The following is a 25,131-nucleotide window of genomic DNA, read 5'->3' on the forward strand; positions in this document are numbered from 1 at the left end:
AATGAGTAGGAATAAGTAATATATGGATTTTTTATGATAAGTAAATTATTTGCGTTAGATCAAATAAGCATAAATAAAATTTTTGGACCAGTAATTATATGGATGCTTCCTAGCTATTAGTGGTTTCACTTGTCTTAGTCAAAGTACTTTAAGAGGTGCATTTTGTGATTATGTTAGATCAAGTGGGAGAATATTAGAATTTATCCCTTTTAAGTGGTCTATCATAAAAGGATAAAGATTTTAATGATAGAGTTACTTAATGGACTATGATACATATTCGTTATTATTCTATAAATATGTAATCGACACCTAGTCTTCTATCTATCTATCTATCTATCTATCTATCTATCTATCTATCTATAAGGTTTTCCATCAAGCAAGATATCTAAGAAACTAGAAAGTTGTATTTATGACTTCCGCATTGAATGTGACTAATAGAGTGTAACTATTAAGGAGAACGATGTCAAAGTACATTTAATCCGTATTTATTCTTTATTAATTCGAGCACGATCCTCTGTGATTAATAGACAATATTAGTTTTATTTCAGTCAATTAGAGTTACCTACTGGAGGCCCAAAAGGGTCAGGAATGCCCAAGGAAAGCAGGATTGAAGGAATGCTATGCTTTCCCAACCCATCATCAGTCTTGTCTGCAACTCTTGATTCCCAAGGTACAAGGAAATGTCTCATTAATTTGTAGAACAAGAAATTTTTTAATTTAGTGTAAACCTTTTTGTACTAATATAAAAAGTAAATAGTCACTTATTTTAATATTAGTTTACTAATATCTACTTCTCTCTCATCTCTTCTAACATTTTTATATCTACCCATTACTATTTTATCCTTAAATAAAAACCACTTCAATCAAAGAATAGTTTTATTTTTAGCCAAACTATGATTTTAATTTTATATCACATCAATTATGATTATTATAAACTGTACTAATTTACAAAGAAACACCATAATAACTCTTACAAGTATAGCATCTCTTATCTAACCTTCTGAATCAATAAAAAGGGGACTTGACTTTCTCTTTATATACAATGTCTTTCCTCCCATATTCTTGAAAGTTTGATATATGAAGCAGTTAATAAGTCCCACAATATCTCTAACTTACTAATTGATTGATGGCAGCCGAGTTTGACATCCATTAGGAACATCCAAATCATATATTATCATTTAACATCTCGAATTTTTACAGCATGAAATCCAATCGCACTGCTACATTTCTTCCGGCTATCAACAAAAATGTCCAGGAGGCTTAAAAGAATAGAAAAGAAGAATATTCATATAACTTAGGACTACCAAATTAAAGAAAGAACAAAACCAAGAAAAGCAAAAGCCGTCACAGACAATAAGAACAATGACACAACTATACCAACACTCTGGGAATTGAAACATCTATTAGGCTGATTTCCTGACAGTTGCATCTCACAGTAGATAGCTTCAAGTGATTCTGCCATACTAGCCCATGGAGGCTCACCAAATGGAAAAATCTATCCTCAGTTTCTCTCTCTGAACAAACTAGCGATTCCAGATCCCAGAAATGCGCTGCTCTGCATCTGTTGGGATCACTCTGCCAGGCACATTCACCTTCAAGAGGCTTGAGTACCTGTCAAAGAAGCCACATGAATCATCCTAGTTCAATAAGCAGACATAAATTAGAAGATTTAAGTTTTTTGCGTACTCTTTGTCTGTAAACAGGTATTCGTGCTCTGTGATGAATGCTAGCAAGGCCTGCATATGAGAAGACATGGTGTAAACAATCTGAAATATATAGAATCTAAAGAAAATTTGCTTCCAAGTATAGTGAAGTGCCTCAAATGGCAAATTCAGCAGCTCATAGTATGTCCGAACACCATCTAATCTCTGCTGGACTGCCTCATTATCTATTGATGGTATGGCCGCCAGAGCCTGCATCAGAAATAAAGATGAGAAGATAACTCTTTCTGTTCAATGGATTTACAGTGCTATTTAGTTGGTCAATATGGCTACGAAAACAGTGAAGGATAGACAGCTGAGTGCAAGTTTAATTTTATAAACAATCGAGTATAAGCTCATCTAGCAATGAGACAACTTCATACAAATTGCATCTTGCAATAAAGTGAAGCTACAATACTTTAAAACATGGCACATGTTGTGCCGTGCCGCAAGAGAAGGAGAGAAAAAGAGAAGGGAGACTAACAATACTTCACTCTTCAGCTGTGATGGCAAGTGGGGATGATGACGACAACAAAGAGTGAAGTGCTACTAGGAAGGATGCTGTACGGCATCCCTCATGCCACGTGCCGGTATGCCGCATGCATGCAAGTGCTGACCGGCACGGCTGTCGTTGCTTTAAAGTAACAATGATTGATGCTTTACTAGAAGAAACAATCAGGTACCAATTCAGAAAGCTAACCTGTTCGAGTGCAATAGAATTCCTGCATATTTGCTGGACCCCCAATAAGTTAATGGATTTTATTTCAGCAAGTGCCTGTATAAGAATTTCATTTCTAAATGAGAAACTAGAAGCAAATTTATATTAGAACAATCATTTATTCACATAAACACAGGAACAGAGAATATGGCTCAAACCTTGATTGATGCAGTTGCTGCAACACTGCATATGCCACCAAATATGTAGTTCCTCTTTTCTTCGGCAATAAATGGAGCAATTTCTTCGTCACGACGTGTGATCTGCTCGAGAAGGGAAGACTTACTCAGAGCACTATCAATGATCTCAGTAATTTTAGAAATTTAAATATCTATTAAATTCATATTTATAGCCCACAAATATATGTAATACATTATAATTATGGAATGTTAGAATATTAAAGGCCCTGGAAAATAATCCTCCAGACTGGTCTAAATATTCCAGAAATTGGCAACAGCAACATTAATATCCATCACAATATTCTGATAAGGAAAAATTATAAGGGTATAGGCTGTCCTATAGTTAATGATCTTGAATTATCAGAATAGAAACCTGATACAAGTATACAATTATATGAAATAATATGAACTAACATCTGATTAATTAATGTCGTCAAGACAAGGGGCAAATTTTGGAGTACCAGATTTAGTCTAAGGATTTTGGAGATTAAGTTCAGCAGCAGCAGTCATGAAAGATGAGAACATTCAACACGGCCAGAAAGTTGAAGTGACAATATCTCATCATACAAAGTTTGATTTGGTATTTCTTTTGTTGCCAGGTTGAAAGATAATTAAAAGTTTATACTAAGTACTGCATTTGTCGGTATAATGCAATAGAAATATGATTATAATTGTTTTCAAACATCAAAATATGTAATCTCAGTTCACCAAGTGCAAATAGAGCATAACGAACTCATTCCATCTTCCAAGTATCACACAGCTAAAGTTTAAATGTTTGTGTTAAAGAATGATGTGTCAGAAATGTTCTCAATTTATATCTACATAGAAATATAATTAAGTTTGATAAAGACATACAAACACAACAGACAATTACATTATACACAATTTGTAAGTACTCATATCTGCAAGTAGGTATTCATGTACATGTACATTAATAAAGGTTGTCAATGGAATTTGATATTCTCAAATAGTGGAAATTATATCCTCTTAAATAATAATAAAGGAATCTAACTTGAGAAACATCCATAGTGAATGGCCTGGCAGAGAGACCTGCAATGATTATTTCCTAATTCCCATTGACAGAGATACCTTTAACTTTCTGAGTTTTCTCCTCTTCCAAGCAACTATTGGCCAAATGGTTATACAGCTACCTTCATATTCATTAAGGAATGGTGCAGGATCCAAAAATTCCAGCAGAAGAAAGTCAAAACTATATTATCATTCTACTATTGATGACCTTCTCGCTTCTTCTTCTTCTCCTTCGCAGTTCTGGCAGAGGAAATATGCCAGAATCCAAAGGGATGAGCATCGAGAATGGCCTATAAGGTGTGTAGGGAGGCACTAAGGAGGATGTAGGCAAACAATTATTGTCTAATGACAAGAAGACAATTTCATGGCAGCTATCGAGCCTAACTGAGGCACAGCAAGAAATTTCCCAGTGGATGAAGCTAAAAACATGGATTAAGCTGAATAAATGGAGTATCCGTGCTTTATAGATTAAGCATCATTTCACTGAAGTAGAGGAGTTGATTGGGAACTTATTGTTGAGAGATGTCAATGGGGAGTCACCAGGCATGCTGATTGTGGAGATGCAAAATCTTGAATCCAACTTCAGCAAAGATCTCGACGTATTGATTAAATGTCGAAGGAACAGGAGAAAAGATCTAAGAGAACTTAATCAATAAGCGTTATGATCTGGAATCCAGTTCTTCAACACCAAAAACTAAAGGCACATTACAAGATCTTTTATCGTAAAACACCAAGAATTGCTTTATTTCGTTTAGTGAAAGACCTGAGTATGAGCATTTACTTTTTATTTGAACCTGGAGAAGATCATGCTTGCCCTAATGGAACTTCTTGTATTGAGAAAACTTCAAAGACATACAACATCCAGACAGGAACAGATTTATTACATTCAAAAAGGGACTAATTTTTTCAATGAAGATATAAAAACCAAGTTCATGAAAAGGCTGAAGCCTTGATTTAGGAAGAATACATCCAAGAATACTTGAGTTATGAGTTGGAGTATTTCTAAACAGCAACCTGCATGAGGTATAAAGTATGAACTATCTATGTAATAATTCTAGATTTGAAGATCTTTTACTAGAAGTCTAGAACTGAATACACCGCATAAATTTAATAAAAAGATCTCCGCCATGAAAATTGCATGGCTTTACTAGAGAAGGCAAGGAAAAAGGTTAAGATCTGAGGTTGATTCCTTGGCCAAAAGTAGTGCGATAGAAATTCTTCCCGAGCTTGAGAGCACAAATCAAATGATGAAGTTCTAATAACTATTATATAGGGATGGTGATGATGAGAATTCAGAAATTAAAGCAGTCCTCTTAAGCAAATCTACATGGACTGCATTGAGTGCTGAAGCCCTTAGTAGTAAGAATCTGATTAAAAGGAGAATATCTTGAAGAGCGATGATTACTAACCATCTATCCCTGCTTAATTGCCTGACACTTGGGAGTAATCATATGCTTCAAGATACACATTCTGATGTTTCTGGTAAAATGAACTGACACAAATTCTAGAGCATCTGGACCATGTGAGTCAATAAAATTTAAGGTCCAACTAGTGCCTGTTACCTTTAGTACACAGGACAGAATGATCAACAGTTATCACACTGAGATCAATGATTTCGATAAGTCATATTGATTTCTAGTAAAACTGCAGTCTTTGTGGCTTGTCAGTTGGTACTTGTCCTGTTCTTAGAGGCTACAATTAGTCCAATTGTCTCATCCAAAACAATCTGAACCAGGTCCCAACAAGATTACTTCAAAATCTTCCTAATGCACAAGGATACCATATATAGCCTATATCAGCTACCCAATAAGACAAAGGTTGGAGGGAAATAAAGTATACCTGAGCTGTAAGTGAAATAACAAAATCATCGGGCTCTTCAGCATCTTGATCTTCAATATATTGTCTGTTAGTCATTTCCTGTTTAAATTCATAATCACTTTCACTACTTCCATTTAACTGAACATCACATATTTCTGATTAAAACAGCATTAAAATTTGTAAAGATGGAAAGCTACATACTTGCATGTGAAATATTGTTTCTAGTTGCATTTCCAACCGTAGAACTTTCAAACAATCAAGTGCTAATTTTTTGTACTCATTAGCGAGAGATCCAAGGCTTTTTGGAACTGCACTTGCTGTACGTGTATGGTGATGAGCTTGATTGGCATGATTTCTGTTCTCTGAGCTAGTTTGTGGCCTAATGAAGGACTCTCCAAGCCTGGACTTTGTAAATTACCAATTTACGTAATAACATTAGCGATCAACCAAGCTACAATAGAATCTAAGCATTTCAATGAAGAGTTCCTTAAGGTTGAGTAAAAAGAAAAATAGCAGTCCGACATTGCAAGTTGAAGTGCTAAAAGGAGGTCCGAAGAAGCAGTATAGATAACCAAAAAATGTCTTAAGAAAGAAAACACAAAATCTAAACTACAACATAAGCAGCTCATGCTCCTAGAAAGAAAAGAGCATCTGAAGCAGGTATACGCAGAGTGGAGATGCTACAAAACTTCGCAGAAGAAAGCAAATTATTCCATAGAATACATCTGCTCTTATGTAAATCTTCTCTCCTCACAGTAAACATATGATTCATCACTAGCATGATTTGGAATGTTAGAAACATCAGGGAGATCTTCTACCAATGGTAGTTCCTGGTTAGACATTAAAGTTCTATAAGTCCTGAAAACTAAAAAAAATCCAAATTTGAGTTCAGTACTGGTTGCCGACGAGCTTGTGTGTCTCTGTTTCAGGTTCTTTTATTAAATACAAGATGGAGTTGACATGGATAGAATGATAGATGGCTCCATTAACTAGGAGCATGCAGGATGTATGAAGTGCGAGTCGTGTACTACCTTACTTAGCAAACTCTTGTTTAGAATTTTGAAAAACAAAAAAGAGAACGCATGTAACAGAGCAGATGATCTGTCCAACCCAGGTAGCAGTACCTTCCTACAACCCGAACATGTAGCATGATTCAATTTGTTTCTAGGTTGGGGAATTATGCAACATCACAATGATTGTTGATTTTAAATCCAATATAGAAACTTTTACTTTTCTGCATGTTTGCTTTGCCAATTGAAGCCAGAAGCACATCAAAGTAAGATAATCCTCACGACCTGGATTATGTACCTAAGTAACAACTATCATATCATAGGTCTTGAAAATTGTTTGTTGAAAGTTGAAATGGAGGGCCAGAAGCACTTCATCTTGCATCCTATTTGTGAGCATGGAACAAGATTCTAATCACAATACTAGGATGCAAGTTGGCTAAGCATAGGTTCACTTCTGTTTGCTTCTAGGTTATCTTTTTCCCTAATTTAGATTAAGGAACACTATTCTAGATTTATAACCTAACATCAAACTATCCCTAATAGATTAAAAAACACTTTAAATTATTAGCACATAAGCCCAATTACACTTTCAAAAATCCTCTCTCCTCTCTCCTACCACCAACCTATTTAATTCTACAAAACCAAAAGCTCTCGTTTAAGTTAGCCACTTATCTCCTCTCTTATCCCTACCTATCCCATTTCTTATTCAAGAATTTCAATTGCATACCTACAAACAGATATTAATATGTAGTCAATGCATACATAGATAATGATACTGCATATATGGAATCATGCATTAGAGATATGAGCTATAAGTACAAAAGAAGGCTGATTTATTGTATGATGGCAAATGTAGATGTTAATATGTAGTCATTGCATACATACATAATGCTAGAATGATACTAAATATATGGATGCATGCATTATAGACAAGAGCTAGAGTGCAAAAGAAGGCCAATTTATTTATGGTGGTAAGTGTAGATGTTAAATATGTAGACAATGCATACATAGAGAATGATAATACATATATAGATACATGCATTGCAAACATAGAGAATCATACTGCATATATATCATTGTATGATGGTTTAATCCATCCATTCGAACAATCCACTTTGTCGCATTAAAGGGTATTCTGTAAATCCATAAAAGACGACCAAAAGTTTCCTTCTTATTTATATTTTCATCTCAACTTTATGCCACATCAAATATAAATATTACACTACTATTCTAGTTTACAATCAAACATCAAATTAACCTCCTCTAGATTAGAGATACACTTTTAAGAGTAACAAATTAGAATCTCTACTCTAGATTTTCTTTAACCTCAAAGGCGCAAAACCAAATAGGACCTAAGTGATCAAGTCAAGAATATGCTGTATCATACGCTAGGAGATAATGCATCACTATGTACTCACAATGAAGAGCATCACGATATATTGCATCACTATGTATTCACAATGACTTAGAAATACTAATTCATGTAAGAAAATGAATCTGACTGTCACAATTACCAAACTGTGTCAATAAGGGTCAAGGAAGGGATTGGAGATGCTAGCATAATTCAGGAAACTTAATCAAATTAAGGGATCAACATTACCTTTCAATTGAATCTGCCAGATACTCCAAAGAATCGCTAAGAGAAGCCAATAGGATTAGTTTTTGATCATCGTGAATTAAGTTGTCCTGCATGGGAGAGATAAAAATTTTACTTAGCACAAAAGGAACTACTTGATTGAGCACATACAAGTCCCTATTATTTCAACATAATGTTATACATAAATATTTTTTCTATTTTGACTGATTGGAGCCCACAAGGGCAAAGTGAGCTATAAAATATATATTATATACGGAAACCTGTTCCCAGACAATCCTTGCCTTTCACAATATAGATTGTCATGCACTACATTCTAAATCATCAACTTCATTCTAGTTGCTGCACAAACTTCTAAACAATATGCACACTGGGTTGCATGTTAAGAGGGATAGTACACCATGCATAATGATGTTAAATCTTCCATGTGTCTTTAGAGAGATCAATTCTTTGTTGATGATGCCACATCTTGGCAGGAGGGGAATAATGTTCATATTAATAATTAGAATAAATGGGTCAAGGAATGGGAATACATTTAATTTTGTAAACTAAAAAGTTGATTTCAAATCCTGACCAATAATCTAAACAACAAATGAACATGAAGAAAAGTATAAGACTATAATTTGTTGCATTTAGTGACTATTAACTCTCACCTTCTCGACAAAAGCATAGGTTATTAGATAACCATAGTTTCAATCTATTCTAACACTCTAATTTCTAGGATCAAACATTTTATGTAATAACCAGAATTTTAAAAAAAAATGAAGGTCATGTGCAATGCACGTGCTTTCCTTCCCTCTCACTCGCCAATTATATGAGGGAGGTGGACGTGGATTCCTTGGCCAAGATTGTCAGATTTGCTGAAGAGCTAACCCTAGAAATTTTCCTATATGAACCCTAGCTCTCCTCCTCATGCCATTGTAACCTCTCTCTTCTCTTACTGTCTTCTTCTCCTTCCTCCCTTGGCAAAGTTGAGAGGTCGGATCCGGCCATCAGAGTACCTTGGAGCAAATGGAGATCATCTATCGACTCACCCATGAATCCACTTCCATCTCTCATAATTAATTTGAATTTAATAGAATAAATAGTTATGTACCTACTTTTTGTATCTTCAGCTTTGTCGATGAAATTCGCCAGTCACCGACTTCAGGTCATTACTGCTTTGGTCCAAGAAGCTTCGTGTCGATGACCTAATATTATGGGTCGTAGAAGTCCCTAGGGGAGGCTATGCTAGGTAATCTCCGGCTGACAAGAGTTGTGCTCACGTTCGGTCGCTGTCTTCATTGTCAATAGCCTCCAACCCTCTTGATAGGTTTCCCTCCTTGTGAGGAGTATGTTAAGTCTTGTTTTTGTTTCTCTTACAGAGAGATCTAGCTCTGGCAAACTCCAACGACGCAGATTTAACTCTGGCAAACTTCGACAAACTCCTATATATAATTTTTAAATTTATTTCTTTATTTCTTTTTCAGTTTTTTTTATTTCTTCCACTCTCCCTTTTTCTTCTCTCTAATTCTTCTTCTTCTTCTTCTTCTTCTTCTTCTTCTTCACTGCACTATAGTTTTTCTTTCTTTTGTTTGATTTTCTTCCACTCACTCTCTTTTTAATCTCTTCTTTTCAATTTGTATTGCCCATAGTTTTTCTTTCTTTATTTTATTATTTTTGATAATTTTTTTTAACTTTTAAAAGTCTTTTTGTATTTTTAAGTAATATTTAAAATTTTACGTAATTAAAATGTGCGATCCGATCCAGACGACCGATACGGCCGATCCAGCCAATACATATCATTTTTCAAAAAGCGATCTCGATCCCGATTTTTTAAACCTTGGTTAAAATTGCAAAAGTTTAAAGAAGGTACCTGCTTAATTGGTCGCAAACTCAATAATAAATCACTCATTTCTGTCTCCACTTCAACTGTTTCAACATCTGAAAGTTTGTTTTCTGTAAAGGATTCTCCAGAAGAATTCCGTAAACAAGCATTTGCAGGATCAAGTCGCATCAAACTCTCCACATCACTCCTCCCAAGCAGCATGTAACTTTGCTTTTCTAGAACAGCCTGCATTTGTTCAGAAAGTATGTATCACAATCACATTTTTTTAAGGTCAAGATAAAAATAAAAACAGAAGAAGTTCAAGCTCGTGACAAACAAAAACATGTCAATACTTATAGTGCAATATTCAAAAGAGAGATAAAGGAAAAAAAACACCTACAGTTATAGCAGCACAGCAGTACTTACACTGGAATACCCTGATTGAAAATAAATAAAATTCTAACTAGTTGCAAGAAGGTTTAAGAACAAACACACATATCCTGTTCTAATATATGTAGTCCAGTATCATCTCAACTTAATATAATCAAACTGAAATATCATAAAATGCAGCATATGAAGCATAGATAGGGATATGCCGATACGACAAATCTCAAAAAATAAGGATACAATACATTCTAGATAAGTAGCTCAAATATGTATATATTTATGCCTACATTGAGGAATTATATATTATTGTTGCATCCGATAGTTTATATAAGAAGACTCAATTAAAAGAACTACCATTCATAGCAAAGGTCTCCTATATTTATATAAGACTCAATTAAAAGAAATAAACGTGTAACACGATTCCTTGATATGGGTCATAAAATAAATAACCAGCGTCAAATGTTTTTACAAAGAGAAACCTTCTGAAAAAAATGAGAAGTAATAATTTTGCCTTCAATTTGACTCATATAGATAGGAATCTCGGAAGAATTTAAAAAGAATCTGAGAAGTATCCACAATATTAATTTCTTTAAAATTAGATAATTTAAGGAAGTATCCAATATGTATGCAGAAGTATCTAATGAGTATCATAACAGATATGGCGAGAGTATGGAAGTATCTGTGTTTCCTAAGTACACCATATCTTGTGTAATAAGACTCTACTTGCATTTGAATCTCACAATTTGCTTGATTGAACTTGCTGATAATATGGAAAAGTATCACACTGAATTTGATCAAAAGGGATACATCAAGTACAATATGCAAAGTAATATCCCCATCTCTTTGCTAAATTTCTGTTCATTCATGAAAGGGTAGAACCTAATCACAAGTCAAGCACAAAATCCAGCAGTCAATACAAAAATTCTTGAGTACAACTAATGTGTTGAGTTAATTTCCGCTTAATCTAAAAGCCAAAGCCATTCGGGTGAAGATTTTCTTGGATCTATGATCTCCCAGTTTCTTATCTAGTTTGGTGTGGAACCAAATAACACTGGAAATTGTGAATCAGATTCAACTCTCGTATGGAAATGAAAGGCCTCAGGCAATCATCCATTCCATCCGAGCATTACCTGATGCGTGTCAACACATAGATCAGACAGCCATGATTTCATGAGTCTTTATCCTAATGTGCCCTTATATTTCATCTTGGGCGTAACTGTGATAGTAATATGCATGAAAAAAATACATTAACATAGATTCAATGGAGCGCTTGGATGGATCCAAATTAGATCTGCTCGCACTGAAGTCTTTATTAATCAGCATCATGCACACACATTTACACACAAACACATTCTTATATATAGGTATATAGTGCAAATTAGGGCTTATTACCATCATTTATATAAACCATTTTACAAAACATTTCTCAAATGTTCTTAGAGAAGAATCAAAAATGTTTTAGTAGTAAATGATGATAAAGCCTTAAAATGCAGCATTAGAAAATTGATTTGCAAGATGATTTCACTTTATAACACATTAGCAAGCATAAGTCAAACACTTGCTACTTGCAAACAAGGGCTAATTTAGCTTTGTAAATGTTTCTATGTAAGTATAGATACAAAAATGTGTTAATACATACATATACACACGAGAGAGATACCATCGTCTATAAAATATCTTGCATCTCAAGATATACAAAATATTTCTCAATTGTCCTTATAGAAGAACCAAATATTTTAGTAGTAAGTGATGATAGAGCCCTGGTATTTAGCACTAAAAACTAATTTGCAAGATAGTTTCACTTTATAATCAAATTAGCAACCATAAGTCAGGCTCAAAACACATGCTATGTGCAAACAAAGGCTAATTTAGCTTTGCAGTGCACATATTTTATGTGCAATGCATTTTTATGTGAGCAATGCGCACTTTTTATACGCAATTTTTTGTTCATACTTCAAATGAGAAGTACTTTCCTATTATGCACAATAGGTCTGTTTTCTAAGCAATGACATTTTATATATACATTACAAATCCCTCCTAGATCTCCCTTCTTCTCCCTTTCTGCTCCCTTTCTCCTCTTTTTCTCTTCCTCCCATTCTCGGTTTGAGAAAGTAGTGGCAGCAAAGAGACCCCATAATGGATCTCTTTGACTTAGTTAAATGGTATCAAATGGTGTGCCACCCAATACCTGTATCAGGTGATTCTTTAATCGGCACTGATGCGTGCCTGTCAGCACACCTCCACTGGCAAAGGGGAGAGCCAGTCACATGCCAACCAGCAGGGCAATCTTTGTATGCAATTGCAGCAAAGTAGACCTTGTTTGCAAGCAATGTGACTTCTAATTTAGAATCTAGTTTTGCTAATTTAAGAATCAAGTGGAATTAATTTGCAAACCATTTGCATCAGAGTTCACCTAAATAAAGAATAGATTGCACAATGATAAAAAGAAAACAGATCAAGATCTTCTGGAATAAAAAAATCTGTTCACTAGCATTCAACTTAAGGTAAAATAAAAACTTATTTTATTAAATAGTAAGTACTTTAACACAAGTATCTTAATTGTATAGACACAGCTAATCCCAAACACAGTATATTGTACAAGATTTTGTAAAAGGACAATAATAAGGACATTACAGGGCAGCACGACCTAGCAGCTTGATTGCATACAAGGAAAATATTTGACAGAGAGGTAAAAACAATAGAAGTATTGCACTGAGTAGAAAGAGATGCTGGTAGTTAAGTATGTGGATAAAGATCATGATTTGTACACTACAACAGTGAAAATCTGAAAGGCAGACTGTTTGCTAGAAACTGGGATAAATAGATATTATGAGCTGACGGCTGAGATTACTAAAATAAAGAAAGCCACAGATATTTGAAAAAGGTTTCTTTCTCATGGTACTAGTCCTGCAGTAGTAATATAACAAAATAATGATGTTATTACCAAAATCCAAAATATTGCAATAGGAAGTGTCATTATTCTCTTTTTAGACCGTTTGGGGGCAGATAGTAGAAAATATGGCAGTAAAGGTAATGATAGAACAACTTGAATAATTAATCACAATGTCAACCCTTTACTGTGAGAAGAATAAGTGATGAGCACACATGGAAGTGCAGTGGAAGGATGTAAGAGAAAGAAATCAAATCCAGTCATTCCACTATCTGGGAACAGCATTGGGTTTCCTAAGATAGCTGGGCAACAAAATTGATGAAATATCTGATCTGACTAAATGATACATTAGCACAATATGAGCAAAATTGCTTCAATTTACCACTTATAAGATCACATAAACTATAGTTTATATACACTCCCTAAACATTGTTTGGTATGCACAGACCCCTAAATTACTAAAAATCTCTCAAATCTCCCTTCAGATAGTTTCTCATTACTTTTTCTGTCCATAAGTTAACATAACTCAACATGACTAAATTTGTGACCCTTATCTTTTGAGGGAAGAAAAATACCAACAGTTTAGGGAGTCTTTTCACCTTTTATAAGTAGAAGGGCATATTTGTGTTTTCACCTTTTTCATTAACGAAATCTGGGGGTCAAAGGTTTCCAATAGTTTAGGCAATCTACATATACCAAAAATATTTGGAGAGTATATGTGGAAATAGGCAATAGTTTATGAGATCTAAATAGAATTATTCTTTCCTTTTATCCGACTACTTGGAAAAGGTAAACATAAATACAGTTGAAGTTAATCTCTAAAGTCCATAAAAGAACACATAATCTATAGAAATGTAATAAGATGCAAATAATAGGAATGCCATTATATTAGTATGCAATGAGGAAACCTTGAACATAGTATCTGTTTCTCATTTGCAGGTTAGGACTGCTAGTAGCAAGAATTCTCTTGGCTTTTTGAGCAAAAGAATTGAATGGGCACTGCTTTTCAGCAACTGAACACAACTGATTTTCTTGAGATGAAACAAATCTCTTGGCAGTAGTATTTTCTTATGCAGTATATGTTTGCAGAATATTATGGTTGTATAATTTAAATTCCACAGTACGGTAAATGGGGATATGCATTACCTCCATATATGATGTTCGACATCTTTCATATGCACGTTCCAAGAATGTGTGTACATAGTCAACGAGTTCACTTGCATATTTTGGCATTAGCTGAGCCCAGCCAAGTACCTATGGAAAAAAAATTTAGAAAAGTAACTAGAACTTGCCATAAAGAAAAACACAAGTGGATAATAAACTACCTCTTTTGCTAGAAAATCAATGGCTAAAAGTCCCTGTAATACAGGGCGTCCCTTCCCAACTAGTGGACTGTATACTGTTGTAGCATGTGCACGTGGCCGGAATGCTGCTGGGCCTGGAAAAAGGAAAATTGCACAAAGGAAGATGAAGGAAAGGCATGGGTTGATTCCTTATTTTTGTGAAGAACAAACAAGGTATAATAATTAATAAGATCCAAAGTCCCACAGTTGCTGTGCATTTGAGTTTGCTTCTTAAGTTCAAATTTCATGTTTCTTTTTGTATAAGAAAAAATAATGTTGATATATATTTAGAAAATAAATATGTAATTCAAGCAATGAGAAATGCATAAAAATCACTTGATAAATATATGATGAAATTCAAGTAGGTATATTTTTACATTTTCTTAAAAAAATTTATTCAAGGAAATAGATATCAAAAGGTAAATATGCATCATAATATCCTTATTTAATAACCATAAACAGATTATAGGATCTAAAATGAACATTGAATATGCCTCAAGTTTTCCAGGTCAAATTTTAGCCCTACAAGATGATATCTTTGCAACTTGGTTAGTTTAAAGAAATGACAAATTCACGAAAAAAGAAGGCTAAGTTAAGGACTATTTGCAATTATATGAGAAGAGAAGAGGTTCAGTCTTCCTACAAAATCCTACAGATACGTGCAAAAATTGAAAGTTAATTTCAACTAAGGATGTGCTAGTAGTGGCATGACACTTGGCATGGGGGTGTGCAGTGGCACATCCCCCGTGCTGAGTCGTGTTGGTCCGGCATAGCTACGCGTGCCGTCTGGCACAGCATGTGGAGCCTTTTTTTTAATTTTTTTTTTTCTATTTTCATCAATCTTCATCAAATCAATTTTAATCTTCGTACATGTTCAATATTTATATTATATCATAGAAAATTGTAAAATTCATATTTGTATGAAAACTAAGACGTTACAACAAGTAATACTATTAGTGGATGAATTTTGAAGATAATCAACAGTATTTAGGTGCAACATTTTCGTATTATTCTTGTGCCGGCAAATAAAGTCTTTGATCATCTTCCCTATGCTACGCTCAACTAGATATTAGTTTTAATAATTGAACTATTATAAACTAATATTATGTGTTGAATGTTATTATGTATTCGATTATACTATGGAGTGTTTAATCATTAATATTAGTTTAATAAATGTATTCAATTATATTATGTGTTGAATAATATTTCTATTTAAATGTTGCTTTATCTTTAATAAAATAAGTCATTTACAAAAATAATCTAAAGACAAAACATTATAATGTAGGTTTTAATACATATATTTAAACCAAAAACCAAAAATTAATATGCCGAAGACCTAAAACATCTCTAAATATCCTAAAACTTTTATTAGAAATATTACACATATGTGCTAGTGGCATGCCAGGGCGTATCAATGGTGGCATGGCCATCGTTGATTTCAACACCTTTGACTCCAATGTTCATTGGATGAAGCAATCTGATAAATGTAACTAGGAAATTACTTATTTTGATGAATTCTAAGATATTAGTGTTACTTTTCTAAAAGACTTCCAATGAAGAAATTCAGTTTAAATTTTTATGGAATGTAAATTTTACAAAAGTGAACGGTAGAACTTTCTTTTCCTATCTAGTTACATCTAAAACAATTGGGATGCATAGTGCAATATTGTTATTTGATAATACCATAAATTGACAAAATTACTCCAATATCATGGCTAGTCACGTAGAAATATTACATGGGAGGCTCCATGTGCAATTGTGGTTAAGTGGCCATCTAGACACCCAATCACATGGTCCCATTGTTCAATAACGGTTCCCTAGCATTTTGATGACATAAGTTCAATACCAAATGACAGTCACATATAATCCTAACTAAGAATTGTCGTACCAAAGCACTATCGGCATGTGGCACAAGGGGTGTCGCATGGCACCCCTCCTCTTGCCTCCTAGCAGCGGTCCATGGCTGCAAAGGTCTCTTAGAGGCATTAATCGTGGAGGATGACCAAAGGAGGTGTTTCTAACCGGCGAAAGCAAAGAGGATCGAGAAGATGGTAATGGTGATAATAGCATCGAGCGTGAAGAGGAAGACAATCCATAGATAGAATGGGATCCACTACTTTATATTTTACAATTCACTACTATTCCCTCCTATTATCCACTAGACTACGGCTAGGGCACCACAATAGTCGATGAAAAGAGAGGATAGATACAAATAGGGCGACAATAAAGTAGCATCCCTCTTAGTCTCTCCTCTCATTTTCTTTCCTCTCTTGCATGGGGCTGGCAATGAATCCTCTATTCTTGCGACACAGTTGACAGGTGTCGTGCCGTGCCGTGTCAGCTAGGGTTTAGCATGCCGAGAAGCACAAACACACAAAAATGGCTGTTGTGGCCATGTTCATGTCCGACATGCCATGAACACATCTCCGACATGTTTCAAATAAACAAAAAGTATCTAATATTAAAAATAGAATAAAAACTTATTTCAGAATTCAAACATGCTAGTGTGACACATCATAGGTTATTCCCATAACCAACAACTACTAAACTAAAATCCAAATACTAAAACCCAAATATCAAAATTCAAATCAAACCAATACAGTCCAATCACTCTTCTATTAGAAAGATATTCCTATATTTAGTTAGTCCTCAAATGATGATCACTAACAAATAGAGCTGCTACAAAGAGGATGATGTGGGCAAGGCACAATTTGTCAAACATAAGGTCCTTGATAACCTTTGGTAGGATAAAATTGACTACATATTTGCTTTCACAAAGCCTATTTATAAAATGGTAAGGTTTGCAAACACCGACATCCCTTATTGGCATTTAATATATGAGATGTAGATACAATGATAGAGAAGGTTAATTTAGTCATTTATAGGAATGAAAAGAAGATGGAAGGCAAGGAATCTAACTATTATTTAGTGATGCATAAGATCATAATCAATAGGATGAAAGTAATACGCCACTCTATTATTTAGCACATTATTTAAACCAAGGTGATATTGAGATTTTGAGTTATTCGGTCCTGTCATCAATCATCTTAATAGATATTATAGCTTCTCATAGATTGAAAAGGATCCAAATTGTGTAGCTCCGCATATCGAGTTAGAAGTTAGAAATTTCCCACAGGAGAACAAATGCTTGAAAAGATTCTTTTCAAAATGGAGGAAAGAAGAATTATATGTGCGGAGTATAGCAATTCTCCTACAAGTGCAGGAGGATCTGCCTTTTAGAATTTCAAACCTTAAGAGTTCTATCAGAGCCACCTTTAGCCCAACTTGGCAGAGTCGAGTTTCTTCCACCCCAAGAGAATTGGTATGGACACCACTTTCAAACACGCGTACTCATGTAGACGTTGAAGGGCAACCCAACTAATGATACTTTGGGTGGGCGACAAGTCACAAGGGAGAGACTTTGATTTTTAGGGTTTTTTATTTTATTTTCCCATTATGAGTATTTTGGTCTGGTCTTTTTAGGGTTTACCTATATAAAGGTTTGTTATCTTATCATTTGAGGCTAATGAATATTTTAAGATTTTGAGATTATCTACCCATTTTGTTGGTGGATTTCGACTCCTCGCTGGTGGATTCCATGGGTTTATCCTTTGTTTCTTTTTCATCTACTGTTATTCTGCATCAGAAGATTTGCATATGCAGTTTCTATATATAAAGCATGAGTCAAATGTTTCAACAAAAACAGTTGCTTGGAGCCTTGGAGCACAATCTATCATTTTGTTCTCCAATAACAAGAGGCTTAAAAGAGGGCAGTAAACTTCTAAACAAAGTCCAAAATTTTCTTTATTAAAATTATTGGGTATTTGTGTAATGAGTCTTTGACCAAACTAACCCTATTTCGAAACTTTTTCTAGAAAAATGGACCACACCTAAATTTAAAATCAAAAGGAATTTGTTTCACTGTAGCTGTCAGTAAAACACTGCAAAGATTTACGTTTTACTTTTAGATCAAAATGTCAACAAATTCAGCATTTATATATATAAGTTAATAAAAAATGCTAATTTTATTAGAGGTTTATTTATGTAAAACCCTAAACGTTGTGCCACAAGATTAATTGAACTTTTCATCTTTTAACAGTTAACACTCTACCTCTCTCTGAAGACAGGGCAGTAAGATAGTTTTGTAATTTAAAAACCATATCCTCACCTGTCTTAATCACAGAGTAGGAGAATAACTAAACTACAAATTTGTTTTACTAATATGTTTCTCTGGATGGGGGTAATACCAGATAATAAAAGTTCTTAACAAACTTACAGAATGAAGTTGGTAACTTACTAGAAATAGCCTGTTGAACACATTTTCGGTAATCTACGAACATTGCTGGCAAAAAGTGATCCTTCAGAAAATTCTCTACGAATCCTAGTAAGACATCATTCCTGCACATGTTTATAAGCCATTTCAGACCGAATATTAACAGATGATTACACAATGAACGTTCAGCAGAAAGCCTAGATACCAGAGGAATATAAGATGAACTTTAAAATAATATATTTTCTCTTTGAAGATACAATCGTACAAATGTTTCTACTGGATAATAGCAGTGTTGGGAATAATAGAAAAACCAACAAATACATATCCTGATATGCAGTCATAAGTAACGAGTATAAGACACTTGTTTATAGTGCTGAAAAAACCAATGGAGTTTGGCATCTAACCAATTCCAAGAAGCCATCATCAGAATGTCTTGTCTAGATCTACAGTAACGTAAAATGATGGAGCTCACTTAATTGATGGAAAAATTTGTTAGGACAGGCCAACAGAATTACAAAAACTTTTGAGTAGTGCTACAAGGTTCTTAGACACCCTAAAAATGCTACTGATGAGTAGCATGTCCTATGTCTAGATCTACAGTTATTTGAAACGATGGAAATCACTTAATTGATGGAATGATTTGCTAGGACAGGCCAACTGTACTATAAAAACTTTTGAGTGCTATGGGTTTCTCCTTAGACACCCTATAAATGCTACTAATGAGTAGTAAGTATTAGTCGGGGCAAAAATGTAATACATAGGAAGATGGTGGTTATCAAATAAATCATATGTTTGTTACAAACATATTTTTTTGGAAACCAAAGTTGTATTCAGCTAGTGCCTCTCTCGATCAGGAAGAGAGGCGCCAAAATAAAGGATATTACATAGTTTAGGGGGAGCTAGATCCCAAGGACCCACAAACATACATCTAGACTCGCCTTACCCCGTTTGGCTTCCTAGTTAGCTGCCCAGTTACTCTCCCTTAACATGTGCACCACATTAACCTGTGCAACAGAGCTGAGCCTTGATTTACACTTAGCAAAACCTAAGTCTCCACGGACATCCTCCTTCATTTTTTATCAGCTTCACCACCTTGAGGGAGTCTGATTCCACCTCTACCTTGCTGTGATTTTTGGCCAGTTCCAAACCCATATGGAAGGCCCAACCCTCAGCGAGAAGAGCGGACTCACACAGGATCGGCTCCCATGCAGCTGCAAGCATCTCACCTTTGGTTGACCGAAGCACCGCTTTAGCTCCACCTTGATAGTCCCTCTCAGTATAAGCTCCATCCGCATTCACCTTAACCCACCCTATGTCAGGAGCTTTCCACTTGATTCCCACCACCTTGGTTTGTTTTGTTGTTTTTTTAACCAACTAGGCATAGTCACGCGCTAGTTGCACCACTCTCCATGCAACCGCTCTTGGATGATCCTCGTCACCTCGAAACGCTATCGCGTTTCTTTGCTTCCACACTTTCTAGAGAGTGAATGCAATTATGGCTTTGCACTCAATGTTTTGGTGGTGGTCCATTAACCAAATAGTGCTCCACTCATGGCTTATCTTGCTAGGCCAATCATCACACCATACTTGTTCAGTTGCCAAGCATTCTGACTCCATTTTCATGTATTTGTATGAGAAGAACAAATGTTCCACTTTCTCCCTACGTAAACCACAAAGAGGGCAGCTTTCCTCAAGCCCTATCCATAGAGAAGAGCCCTCGTCGACAGTCTGCCCCAAAGAAGCTTCAGCAAAAGAGTCGCACTCTCGGCGCTACTAAAAGCCTTCACAACTCCTTCCACCCAGCCCATCCAGCCCGTTTATACGGCAAGAGGTAGTCATAGATGACTTTCGCCCTTGGCACCCCCACAAAGATGAGGCCACCAAATCCAACTATCTCGACTCTCGGCATTGCTAAGCGTGGTCCTGTTGATGTCGAAGGCTAGCGCGAGTCCAACCTCCTTTATAAGCCTGGCCAACTGCCAATAGATACCATCAGCCAGTTCACTAACAATAAGGTTCTCGTTTAAGAGGTTTGGGTGTAGGACACAGGGTTGACGATTCCATGGCACCAGCGATACCCAAGGATACATCGCTGCTCTCGTCGACCTCCCATTTCCCACAAGCTTGTGACAGCCTTCCCTGACAATTGCTACCATGTTGCATATAGCTCTCTAGACCCACGAGGAGTTCACCGGCACCCGAGGCTCCCATGGGTTTAGCTCGCCATACTTGGCCCTTAGGAGTCTTAACCAAGGTTCCTCATTCAACACTTTGAACACTAGTTTTCCTAATAGAGTCGTTCTCTCAATCTTCTTTCAAGCTTGTTACTGAGTCCCAATTGATAAGATAGATTCCTGGCCACCTCCCTTCCCCCATAAAAACAGTCGAGTCTACTTTGTGATGGCTTCCAACACATCATTTGATAACCACAAGCACCCCCATTTAATATGGAGTTGATTAGAATCGACCTCTCGACCAGTGAGAAAAGGCCACGCTTCCACCTGGCGAGCTTCTTGCCCACCCGCTCGATCAACAGATGGTGCTTCTTGACTTTAATTTGGTGGCTAGAGATGAGCACCCCCAGGTACGTGAACGGCATCGATGCACGTTGCATGTCAAGCCTGCTGCACACCGTGGTCATTTGGGCATGCCTCATCCACTTAGGAAGAGCTCAAATTTTTCAAAATTTACCTTATGATTAATAAGACTAGAGTACGTTGCTAAACAACCAAGGATGCATCTCGTGTTGGCGTCCATCGCTTGCACCGTAATGAGCATGTAGTCGACATAGAGGAGGTAGGATATCTGAAACCCTTCGATTTGGAAGCCCGTAAGCAGGCCGTGGTCCACTCTATGGTTCAAGATGCTAGAAAGATTCTGAGCCACCAAGATAAAGAGGTAGGGGAAGAGCAGGTTGCCTTGCCGGAGGCCACGCTGAGGCAAGAACCACTCCGTTGGGGAGCTGTTGATGAGGAGAGCAAACCGTGGGGACAAAATGCATGCTTTGATCCACTCTCACTACCTCACTAAGAAATCCATTCTAGCTAAGGTGTGTAGGACCACACCGCAACTAACCCGATCATACACCTCCATATCTAGCTTCAACATCATCACTGGTGGGCTGCGCTTGCTAGTGATCATTGAATGTGACACTTCTTGCGCTGCCAGCGTATTGTCCGAGATGCAGTGACCGGCTATGAATACTACTTGCTCTAGGCCGACAAGCTAAGGAAGGAGATGCTTCAATCTTCCCACAAGGATTTCGGCAATAATTTTATACAACACATTGCATAAGAATATTGGTCTGTAATCTTTTACTTGTGTGGTTCTTGCGGGACAAGCGTGATGTAAGTCTTAACCCACTGATGCAGAAAAAAGCCATGGGAGAAAAAATGGCTCACCACCTTGCATATATCCTCCCCCATGACCAGCCAAAATTTGATATAAACCTCAAATTGGATCCCTTCAGGCCCTAGCGGCTTGCCGTGTGGAAGAGACTAGAGTGCTGCTTGGATCTCACGGGAAACTAGGGTGATCAGCTTCTCAACCTCCTCCGATGAGATCCTTGGAAAGCACGGCCAGCTTTGGTCAATTGCACTATTGGCCTCCTCTGGGCCCCATAGCCCATTGTAAAATTCTAGAAAGGCTTTACCTACCTCCTCTAGGCTTTGCACCCACCTCCCATCTGCTTGGAAGATGCCAGAGAGTTTATTGCGGTTGCAATGAATAAATGTAGTGAGGTGAAAAAGTAGTGTTTCTGTCTCCCTCCTACACCCACTTGAGCTGAGATCTTTGCAGCCACTTTATGTTGATATGCCTATTAAGGGCCGATTTTGCAATCACAAAGCTTGGAGCCCGGCCTCATCTAGGCCGCCAAAGGTGTCAAGTTTTTTGTAGTCTGCCAACTTTTTGATGAACCTCTACAAGATAGCTCTCGATATTGCCCACTTTCAACCTGCTCCACCTTCTCATTTGTTTATAAAGGGCACAGATTTTGTGCATGAGGGCATGTATTGGATTCCCCCAAGCCCTGCTGGCCCATGTCTCCCTAGAGATATGCTCACTTTCCTTGTATTCCAGCCAGAGAAGTTCATACCAAAACGGACTAGCTGCAACATCTTCATTCACATGAACCGCCAGCAGGAGAGGAGCATGATCTAAAGCTAAGGGATCAAGATGGCGGACTAAGCACTGAGGGTGCAACCCAAGCCACTTAGTATTTGCCAACACCTAATCTAGGCGCACCCATATGCGGCGAGGTGCACATTGATAATTACACCGTGTGTAAGGCAGATCCACATAACCTACATCACACAGCCCCACTGCCTTCACAAAACCAGCAAAGGCTTTCACCTTCGGCCCCAGCTCCACCATGCTGGAACTCTTCTTCTAATTGACACTGAGAAAAGCATTGAAATCGCCAGCCACCACCCAAGGCATATTGATGGGAGAGATTTGAAGAAGCTCGTCCCATAGCATACGTTGCTCCCCAATTAGTTACTCGCATACCACTAGCATTATCCACATCTTGCTTGCTGGGGAGGTGATGACGAGGTGCGTAGCATATTTAGAAGCCACAACAACATCCACCCACCCTATCTTGGTCTTCCAAAGTAGAATAATACCACCTGAGATCCCCTTAGCCAGAATCGCAAACCACGACCAACACCGGCCAAGAGCTTTTGCTGCTGTTCCGGCCTTCACCGAGCTAACATGGGTCTCCAACAAGACCATGAGGTCGATCTTGCGCTCTCTATTCAAGTTCCTACATCTATCTAGCACGTCCATCTTCATCACCTCGCCTTGTGGCCTATCATACCACATCGGTAGCACATAGCTGGAATACTTTCATGCACCATCATCTGCTCTTATTCTTCCTCCTTCGGGCCTTAGCCAAACCATTATTTTGAGGGGTTTGGTTAAGTCTATCTCTACACACACGCATGCAAATCTGCTCCTTGTGTGGTCGGTCTAGCGTGGTCTCATCCACCATGAAGGGATTCCAAAGTAAGTCGCTACTAGAATAAGAGATTCTAGTTCACAGTATTCCTTTCGGAGGTTATGTAACTGTATCCAAATAGGCACTGAGGCAAAAGCCGCCACCAATGGCTAGAAGTTGTCCTTCCATAGGATCAACTTCAGCACTTTTCCTAGTATAGTCTACGGCTCGTTGTTTAACACATACTCCATCTTCTCCATCTTTTCGAATCTAAAGGCGTAATAGCCTTCATCCATATCCGACACTGAGAAGCCCTCAATGCCATTCCACATCCTGGTGAGGTTCTTGAATCTCTCCAGAGGTATTCCCTTGTCGAGGAAATGACCAAAGAGCATTTGCTTCCATTTCGCTCTGCACTTCTCGAGCACCTCTGGCTCAACAATCACACAGTCCTCCACTTGCTTCTTCAGCTTGGCTAGTATCTCCACTAGAATATGCCATGATGTCTCCCTTGAGCGCTTAGGGCTAGCAACTACTCATGCCCAGAAGGGGGTGGTCACAGGCAACTTTAGTCTGGCTGGTTCGGACGCCAACGTTCTACGTAGTAGAACATCCTCCCCCCTACTGGGGGCGAGAGGCTCTCTCCCTGGCTCTTCTCCAGAGCTCATGTAGCCACAATTATATTTTTTAGGATGTAGTTAAAAATTGCCTCATAAGTTATTGTACACATTAGTTGCATTCACAAGGATACTATACAAGATTAGAAGCATTTTCCACAAGTTTTTTCAACCAATTACTGGTAATAGAAAATTGCCCTCATGTTTTCATCTATAAATGTCACTTTCAAAAATTATGGTGTCTTTGGCCCCAACCCAAGCAAGAAGTCCTATAGCTTCTGGATTGCATTGGCCTTACAAGAAAGGTATGACTGATAGAAATCTGTAAATACTGTTATGCTGTACAGTGTACACCTTGCTGCTAAGCAGTGAGTTGCTCCAAATTCTTTGACAAATTATTTTCTTTCCAAAAGAGTTAGGGTTCCAATGCTTGAAGGGCATGCACCTCTAAGGAGGATTTGTAATTCCGTATCAGCATCATCTCAAAGCCATGATGTTGCAGCCATTTGGACAAGTCTACACCACATGACCACATAGCTCTTCTTTGCTCACTACTTGGAGATGGAACCATGTCGACTCTATGAGTTGCAATTTAGCTATAGGTTTGGTAGAGATGCACATCCTGCCTGCGATGAAGTGAATGCAAAATAGTCCTTTTGGCTCTAAGGGGTTGAATAAAACTATCAGGATTTACAGTATACAATAGGCAGACTCAAACGGTTCACTAGTACAAAAGGTTAAATAATAAGAAGTTACAGGATCTATGGAGCAGTTAAACGAGCAGGAATTCTACAGTGCTCAGACACTATTCCAATGCATGTCATTTGTAG

The 25,131-nt window shown here is 37.0% G+C and overlaps 1 protein-coding gene across 1 annotated transcript in view; it reads right to left on the reverse strand.

Moving 5' to 3' along the window:
* Positions 1–1,138: 1,138 nt before the first annotated feature.
* Positions 1,139–25,131, reverse strand: part of LOC140799813 (exocyst complex component SEC8) — a 50,645-nt gene continuing 26,652 nt past the window's right edge. Inside the window, exons 16-27 of the mRNA XM_073154284.1 lie at positions 18,770–18,870; positions 14,455–14,567; positions 14,276–14,383; positions 9,901–10,098; positions 8,052–8,137; positions 5,643–5,841; positions 5,463–5,540; positions 2,577–2,678; positions 2,401–2,475; positions 1,818–1,913; positions 1,687–1,736; positions 1,139–1,611 (exon numbers count right to left, since the gene is read on the reverse strand). Coding sequence (XP_073010385.1) covers positions 1,524–1,611; positions 1,687–1,736; positions 1,818–1,913; positions 2,401–2,475; positions 2,577–2,678; positions 5,463–5,540; positions 5,643–5,841; positions 8,052–8,137; positions 9,901–10,098; positions 14,276–14,383; positions 14,455–14,567; positions 18,770–18,870 — 1,294 coding nt within the window. The 3' untranslated portion in view covers positions 1,139–1,523. The remainder of the gene's footprint in view (positions 1,612–1,686; positions 1,737–1,817; positions 1,914–2,400; positions 2,476–2,576; positions 2,679–5,462; positions 5,541–5,642; positions 5,842–8,051; positions 8,138–9,900; positions 10,099–14,275; positions 14,384–14,454; positions 14,568–18,769; positions 18,871–25,131) is intronic.

The sequence above is a fragment of the Typha latifolia genome, chromosome 13 (genome assembly GCF_019914945.1).
Source record: "Typha latifolia isolate L0001 chromosome 13, TyphaL0001v2, whole genome shotgun sequence".
NCBI lineage: Eukaryota > Viridiplantae > Streptophyta > Magnoliopsida > Poales > Typhaceae > Typha > Typha latifolia.